Source organism: Epinephelus moara, chromosome 19 (assembly GCF_006386435.1).
Source record: "Epinephelus moara isolate mb chromosome 19, YSFRI_EMoa_1.0, whole genome shotgun sequence".
In the NCBI taxonomy this organism is placed as follows: Eukaryota; Metazoa; Chordata; class Actinopteri; order Perciformes; family Serranidae; genus Epinephelus; species Epinephelus moara.
This window is the reverse complement of record NC_065524.1, coordinates 1404044-1412647: the sequence shown is the minus strand read 5'-3', so window position 1 is coordinate 1412647 and position 8604 is coordinate 1404044. Positions and strand designations below refer to the sequence as shown.

Here is an 8604-nt window from a genome sequence, read left to right as displayed (position 1 = left end):
GCTACACTTATTACAGTTACCACTGTCGCTAAAGGAGGCAGAGGCACAACTGAACATTTGGCACACCGAGCAAGAAAGAGCAGAAGGAGAAGCCATCGCTAACTGTAAAGCTAATGTAGCTACCAAGGCTAGTAACGTGCAAACAACAGCTAAGAGATTAGCGAGAAAGTCATGAGAAAATCATGATAAATGATACCTCTGATTTAATATCTTTAGTTAGGCACAGATTATATATTAACATTTAGCATGAACACTGAGGTATAAACCCCAAAGTTCTGGGTGACTAGGCTTTTGGCCACATCTTTGGTCAAAAGCTTAAATAAATAAAGGATAAATATAAGATAAGATAAACATAGGCTGTTGCATGCACTGATGACAGATAGTGGAATCCCAAAGGCAATGTAAGAAAAAAGGTGCTTCCCTAAGGTTTAGATATGTATCTCATAACACATGCAAATAACTATTGTGAAAGAGCTTTACAGAAACATATACTCTGAATGAATTACCTTACCATCACTGGACATCAGAGGGCTGCATGCAAACTTCCAGTCTGCATGCTTGTGACGGAACCTCTTCATGCTGCTGCTCCACCCCTCTGCTTTCATAATCATTTGTTTGTCTCCATGCAGCGTCTGCTATCATTCATCACCTCTTTTCCATTACATTCTGCTTGTATTTACCATCATGGGTTCATCCTCTCTGCCATTTCCCTCCGTCAGTATTTGCCTCTTTTTTCTCTGCCATTTCATAAGTTGTCGCTAGGGATGCTCTAAGTAGTCAGATCAGGATCAGTCTGTTCTCTATTGTATCGAGATTATCTCCCCACCCAGTAGTTATATCATAACTATGGAAATTATCCCCATCTGGGGTAATCGACATGGAAAAATAATAATCTTTAAGACACACCACTTAACGTGGCCAGCATGCACCAGGCTATAAAAGCCCCACCTTGCGCATGCACCCACTGATTTCCACCTGTCAGAGCTGACATGAGAGCAGAAAGAAAAGAGAGAAGAGTTTAACATTTTGTCCACTTACCTTCGTTTAAGTTGGAGAGCTGGCCTTCGTGGGTCCCTCTTGAGGATAGCTAAACGCTTTTTCTCCTTCTTGACAATAAGGAGTGAAACAGTCGAGAGAGGTTCCATATCTGTGTATTGCAGCTGTCTGTTTATGCACGGTGGAGGCATAGCAGCTCACTCGAGTCTGACTCAGAGGGCAGCGTGCTGTGTCGCTCTAGGAGGTTGTTGCTTGCTCGAACCCGATAGAGTTGGGGGGCAGTTTGGGCGATTGCTCTAAGACTGCAAGAGAAGCTCAGCTTCCCCTAAAATGTCAGAAAATAAGTGGTCAAATATGTACTGTTGTGTTTACATTTCATTGACTAAATATGCGCTAGAACGCGTTCAACTTTTGTTCAGAATCAGCTACTTATCACAGGTCACTGACGCGACTTTCTTCTCATTCATTCCCATAGCGTCACAGTGCATTAAACAGTGGAAGCTCAGCGTCCAAAGACTTAAATGGGGAAGCATAGAGTAGGTTGTTCCACTGCAGCGAAACTAGACAGTCATTGGATAAATGCTCGGTTTTGTCCCGCCCATCGGACGCTCAGCATCTCTGGGGGTCTATGGGGCAGTGGGCTGACCTCGGCTGGCCTGGACGCTGGGCTTCTGCATGATGATTGGATGATCTGTCTGAGGCTGAATCCCTTTTTGATTGACAGCGAAATGAGCGAATCAGCGATCTTGAAATATAAACCACCACCAGAGCATTTTTCAAGTTTCATTCCGTTGTTCCGAGTTGATCTGGAGACTTTTCCAATCCTCTTAGTGACGTTTTCTTTGTTAAAGAAATCTAGCATCTTTTTCTGGTGTTATTGGGGACTGTACTCGTGTTTGGTGACTCTGACTTCTGTCGCTCTGCAGTTACTGTCCCCAACGAGCAGCGGGTGCTGCTGTGAGCCGCTCCACCGTCCCAAAGCACTCACAGGCGGTCACACTAGCCTCACGCAGCAGCCCCAGAGGGTAGAATTTACGTATAAATAAACGGACACATTTTATGATGTAGACCGAAAATGAGCTTCCCCTCCTTGAAAGACCAGCAGCCACCACTGTTTGCGACGTTCCTCTGGGATTTAGTTGCCTGCTCAAACGTGAACCCGACAGAGTCAAGTGGGTGGCCAGCAGCTTACCTCCACAGATAGCCACTGCGAGGTGTAGCTGGTTTTTCGGTTCGCACCTGCGGAGGCTTCCCATTTCCTCATTTCAGCAAAAACATCTCCCTCCAGTAGAAGTGTCCAGCTGTCAGGTGTCAAAGAAAATAATCCATAATGTGGCCACACTCACATCTGTTGGCTCAGGAAAACTAATTAAAGACTGTTAGCAGCACTATTGCTATAGCTAAAGAGTGCACTTTCTGGTTGCGCTAGAGTGACGTCACTCTCCAAAAAAAGGGAGAGAGAGTGAGAGAGAGAGAGACGATGGCAAGCCAGCAGGGCCCTTCTTGTGTGGGCTGAAATGTTTAAAAAAAGAAAAAAGAAACATGACTACTCTGTGTTATGTTTGGGAATTGAGCATGCAGCGTCTGCTTGTGATAATCCAGCTTTATGCATGAACTGCTTCTGCATGTCTGTTAGGCAAAGGGAAGCCTATTGCCATTCATTTGGCAGACGTCCACCAGCCCCTTCTCAGGGCCCACAGCCAGCTAAGCGCTCTAGGTTGGCGGGTCTGGTAGTGGGGGATGGGGGCCCATCAGGGTGCTCCCCCGCCTCCATTATTTCAGTTTCAGTAGGGGGTGAGCAGACTGTGTCACATAGGAACTTCCCTGGTCCTGGGCCCCTGCTGGGTTGGATAGGAGCCCCTCCTCCCCTGGGTTGGAGGAGGAGATAGACATTCTTGGCCTTGGGCCCTTAGAGAATGATGAATTGGCCTCAGAGGGGCAGCAGGTGCCTGTAAAGGAGACTGTCCAGCAGTCACCTCCCCTTCAGGAAATTATTGGCTGGGCTGCTTTGGCTCTGGGGCTTGACCTGCCAGCTGGTCAGGATCCCGCCCCTTCCCCTTTCGATGATGAAACAGGGGGGCAACCCATACGGTTCCTTGTGCCTCTCGTTTCTGATTTCAAGGGAGGTTGTCAGGAGTCGGTTTACAACACCGACAGCAGGGTCACGCTAGTCGGGGCTCTGTCGCTGTATGGCTACAGTTGACAATCGGGGGAGGACTGTCACTGCCTGTCACTGTGCAGAGGAGGTGTCAGGCACCTTGAAGCAAGGTCAGGGCTGGCAGCGGCCTCAGCCACAGCAGCCCAAGCAACCTCAGCCTGCTTGGGGGCAGGAAGATCTGCAGGGCTGGCTTGATGCAGCACGGCATGGCAAGACTAAATGGGGCGGAGGACGCGACAGGGGCCAGGGGCCAGCCAAGCCCATGCCTCAGTCCTGATGCGACATCACCCCCAGCCTTCCCTTGCCCTCAGCGGTATGGGAGGCTCTGGAGGCAGATCTCTGAGTTGTTTTAACAATGACCCAGGGGTATCGTTTACAGGTGTGGAGCACTCCTCCTCTGACGAGGGTGGCTGCATTCTCCATTATTGCCGACCACCAGCACAGGGAGGTCTTGCGCTCGGAGATCTTCACTCTCATGGTGAAGTCACAGGTAAGGTAAGTATAGGAAGAAGATCCAAGGGCAGGGTCTTATTCCCAATATCTTCTTGTTCTGAAGTGGGATGGGACACTCAGGCCTGTCTTAGACCTCATGGGGCTGAATAAGTTCCTCATGCCCCGGAAGTGCAAAATGTTGACCGTGCCTAGGGTCAAGCAGGATGTCCGGGTAGGCAACCGTCGACCTCAAGGACGCCTATTTTCAAATTCCATTCTGGGAGGGGCACAGGAGGTCTCTCAGGTTTGCCTTCAAGGGAGAAACCTTCAAGTTCTGTGTCCTCCTTTCTGGCATCATGCTGGCACCACGCACCTTCACCAGGTGCATAGATGCGATCTTGGAGCCTCTGTGGCAGCAGGGTCTCAGGATACTGAATTATTTGGACAACTGGCTTATATGTGCACAGACAGAGGAGCAGTGCTGCCATCATGTGTCTGTGCTGTTGGATCACATTCACGAGAAAAAGTGCAGTCCAACCTGCACAGGCCACTCAGTCTCTAGGCATGTGGCTGGATGCCAGAGCTGGGTCGGTGATGCTGTCACGGTCACAATGACAGAGGCAGGTCCTGATTGAAACCTGCCTCTGTCATTTTCAGCTAGGTGCCAGGGCCACGCGGCGGCTGTGTCTCCGCCTCTTGGGTCTTATGGCAGCCTCCGTACGAGTGGTGCCATTGGCCCTTCTACACATGCGTCCAGTTTAGAGGCAACTCTTCAGCCCTGTGTCTGCAGAGACAGTTGCAGGCAGCAGTGCTCGTCACCGTGCAGCTTTGTGCAGACCTCAGGTGGTGGCAGGACCCAGCCAACATCTCAAGGGGGAGTGTGCTTGGTCCATTATTGCAGCGCCAAGTGCTCTCTACGGTTGCGTCCCTGGAGGGGTGGGGCGCACTCCACGAGGGCAGAGGCACCAGTGGGGTCTGGAGCGCCCGCTGAAAGGGCCAGCATATCAATGCTCTAGAACTGAGAGCCAGCATTTTCCCCTGAGTCTGCAAAGCCGCAACGTGCTAGTGAGAACCGACAGCACAGTGGCAGCAGCATATGTCAACAGGCAAGGGAGTCTGAGCTCCCCAAACCTCTGCAGAATAGCACACAGGCTGTGGACCTTGGCATAGACATGGTTCCTGTCCATCAGGGCCATGCATGTGCCCGGATTGGTGAACCAGGAGGCGGACCTACTCTCCAGGGAAGGCCCAAGTCCAAGGGACTGGAGGCTGCACCCGGAGGTGATCAGGGAGATCTGGCACCGCTTTGGCAGAGCAGTTGCCGATCTGTTCGCAACTAGGGACAATGCCCATTGCCCACTGTTCTTTTCCATGGGGTTCCCATAGTTATGATGTAACTACAGGGTGGGGAGATCAAACTGCTTTATTCAGTGTTTCTACCATTTTAATACCTTGTTCCTTTTGTTATGAAGAAGAAGTGACCTTTATGGATTATTTGGCTTTTGAACAATGAACACTGAAGGAATTCTAATCAGGCTAAGTTTCAGCTGGTTGAAGTCTGCAATCCTCACCTCTAAACACCACTAAATCTCCCTACATCTCTCACACTGCTCTTTTAATACCTTTTATTAAATTTCTTCAAAGTCCTCACTACATATATGAATTGGATAGATATGGATGTAAACTTTAACTTGAGTGGTTGATGGAGGCATACAACCAAGAGCTGATAATTCTAGTTTTCTTCTACCACAAGTAGTTATCAAATTGTACACATGGGGGCTTTAATGACACAAAACATAACTGCCTTAAATGTATTATGTCATAATGACTTTAAACTACCCTGAACGAAACTTGTCACATGAAAAGAATTATATGCTATGCTGTTACCTGGATAACTGAAGTAAAAAAAAAAAAAAGGGGGTCTGGGTTTTACTCGCTAACAAAAAGGAATTCAATCAAGGAACTTTGACACATGCTGTGGCAGAAACAATACTTTCCCTACAATTGTCTTTTCAGGCTATTTTGATGGACACCAACTGTTCAATGAAGACGAGGTCCTACTCCACACAGGGGACTTACTACCAGGGTGAAAACATGGATCCAGAATATGACGATTATGATTAACAGGACACCAACCATGCAGGTTAACCCTACAAAGGATCTATTTTGTTGTACAAAAAAAAGGAACACAGAAGAAAATAAAACAGCAATGAAACAAAACAGCCAAGATATTTCCATGTGAATGTCTCGCATTCAGTCTTCACTGTTCTGTGTCCTCTTAGCAGTTGTACTGGAGCAAACCAAAGTTGTTATTGATCTGTGGTTGCAAGCGCATTGTGTGAGATTTACTTTTTAGCCAACATCCTTATTAAGTAGAGAGATGTGTCAAAAAGTACTTTTTAGGTAGTAGGAGGGTGCTGAGCAACAAGTACGCTTTGCTGGTTTATTTTGGATACAAATCTGTTTTGATTCATGTGTCAGCCATTAAAAGTCTTGTTTTTATCAAGTGCATATCCATCAAACTGTCCAGAGTATTATTACTAGACCTTGTGCCATTTTTATATTGCATTACTGGGTAAAAAGAACTGTTGTTATTTAAGGTTCAGGAAGATTTGCTGGTTTGGTCTACCTTATTTGCATTAGAGCAGTCACAGTCGTATATATTTAGGACTTCCCCAGCCCAACTGTGCTGGCTAAACTGCAAGTGGAAGTCAACACATTGCAACTTCAGAGAAAAAGAATAAAGCTGCTTTTGGTACTGGTTTTTATTTAAAGACCCCCTGCAGACAAGTAGTAAAGTGTTGAAACTTATACTAATATTTTTGTCCAACATGATTTTTCCATATAATAGTTTAACTGAAAAATTCTGGATTTGGCCTTGGCCCTGCTTCCCAACACTGCTTTCCACAAACATGGTTTTCAAGCGGTGGCTAGTGCTGCCCCTACAATCTGATTGACCACCTCAGATGCCACTCCAAAATTTCTGCCATGCCATTGGCTTCCAGCTTGGTGCGGGGTGACTGTTTAGTCAGCATATTTGCTTCTACCAAGGTTAATGCTAGATGAGATGACAGTGTCCCATCCACCATCCCTCTCACCCGCCCTACTTGAACTTTCACCCCTTTAAGTTACGTTGTTGCCAGGCCGCATTTCACCCTGATGCTGCCAGGTGCGGTTTCAGAATAACGGCGACTGGTTGCATATCATTCCAGCGTGAAAGGACCCCTTTTTTTGTCAGTGCCTGATGCTGGAAGTCACTGCCCAAGCGCCGGTATTCGACAGCTCCGAAGTGAGACCAGGTTGGATTGACCATCATTACTCTTGTGTATCCATGTAGCCTATTAATTTAGGTTTTAGCCTAGTATTAGTAGAATATTAATGCACATAAAAAGATCTGTGCACTGTGCATGTAAAATTACAATACATTGTGACCACCCCTAGACATCCCTTTGCCATCCCAGGTAAAAATGCCACTGGCTTGCGGTAGATTACGCTTTTGTTTTCCACTGTTCATGAACTCATGTCATCAGGATGGTCTTACCAGGCTCAAGATGGCCAGCCTTAGCATTAAAAGGAACACTCAAGTGATTCAGCCATACTGTACATGTTTGAGCTTCAGTCGGACCCAGACTCAGATGAGGAGTCTGTTGTGCACAAATAATCAGTGACTAGCAGTTGCATCAGAATGGTATCTTTTATTTGTTTATGTTGATTGTGAGCTTGGTAGCTTGTAGGCTTACTGCCAGTGGCTGACACAGCATTTATTGTATCTGCTACATAGGTTTTTGGTAGATAGTGGAAGGAAGTTCTAGGGTCTGTTTTACACCCAGCCATGTCTGCTGTCAAATCTTTCACTATGCTAATTCTGCTCTCTGTACTGACAAGTCTGCTTTGTGTTGGAAGTTTTAGGTTTCTTTGCCAAAGTTGTGTTTAAGTCTGTTGCCCCATCGATGTATTTCCTGTATTAATGCCAAAACACACTAGCAACAAATGCTGTGTGTCAAAAAATACGCCCCTATTATTTTCAATGCACAACCCCAAAGCGGCGGCAGCTAGACGTGCATTGTCACCCCTGGATGCGCTGCCCCACGGCACTTTATGCCTCTGCCCTATTTCCTACCTCACCACCCCCAGAATTAAATGCATTTTTCCCCCACTTGTTCTCTGCTTGTACATGCCAGCTCCTGTAGCAGCTCTGTTTTTCCTGCAGCTACGGCAGCTCGACTCCTCTTCTCACCATGGATGTATAAAGAAGACTCTGTAGCGGTTGCTGTGTCTCATGCGTGACAAAGAATGGATGAGGAAAGAGTCATTGTTGAGGTCAAGAAATAGCTTGAGCTAAATGACCCACAATCCCGTCATTATAAAAACAATGGCCAAGAAGACATTGCCTCAAGTTTAATTGAGCTTTAATTAAAGCTGCAAGCAGCGATGAACGGGCCATCACACCTCTGCACAACACGGGGGTGCTAGCAACACGCCGGCTGACGCAACACTTCATTTCCGTCAAAGTCAGACATGGCATGCAAGAGTGAGTTGGCATATACTTGATAGAGTGTTGGAATGACATATTTCATATTTTGTACCATTTCCTCTTTCCCCTAGAGGGAGCTGGAGTACGCCTGAATGATACGTCATGTTTTTATACATCAAATATAGACCACAGTATATAAATTTCAGGTAAATACAAAAAAAGTGCCTGAAAAGATGTACTTCCTGTTGCCAGTAGGTGGAGAGATGTGTAATACCAAATATTGGCATAAAGATGGGGATTGGGGAAGATTGGACCATGTATGCTGGATCCAGCATACATAACAGGAAGTAGTTTATAACTCGAGTTATAAACTACTTCCTGTTATGTGGCAGTACCCCTAAGTTTGGCGCCTTGTCAAGGTCACATGGACTGATGAAAACTCAAGCTTGTTATAACTTTTCTTCTTCAAGGTCTATCGTTGGGACAGAACAAGATTTGAAGTCGATCGGATAAAATCTCTAGGACTAGTTTGATAAAATACAAT

General features: G+C 46.5%; 1 protein-coding gene across 1 annotated transcript in view; it reads left to right on the top strand.

Annotated features, from left to right (window-relative positions):
- Nucleotides 1-6096, top strand: part of slc18a2 (solute carrier family 18 member 2) — a 97679-nt gene extending 91583 nt beyond the window's left edge. Inside the window, exon 16 of the mRNA XM_050070835.1 lies at nt 5603-6096. Coding sequence (XP_049926792.1) covers nt 5603-5710 — 108 coding nt within the window. The 3' untranslated portion in view covers nt 5711-6096. The remainder of the gene's footprint in view (nt 1-5602) is intronic.
- The last annotated feature ends 2508 nt before the right edge of the window (nt 6097-8604 follow it).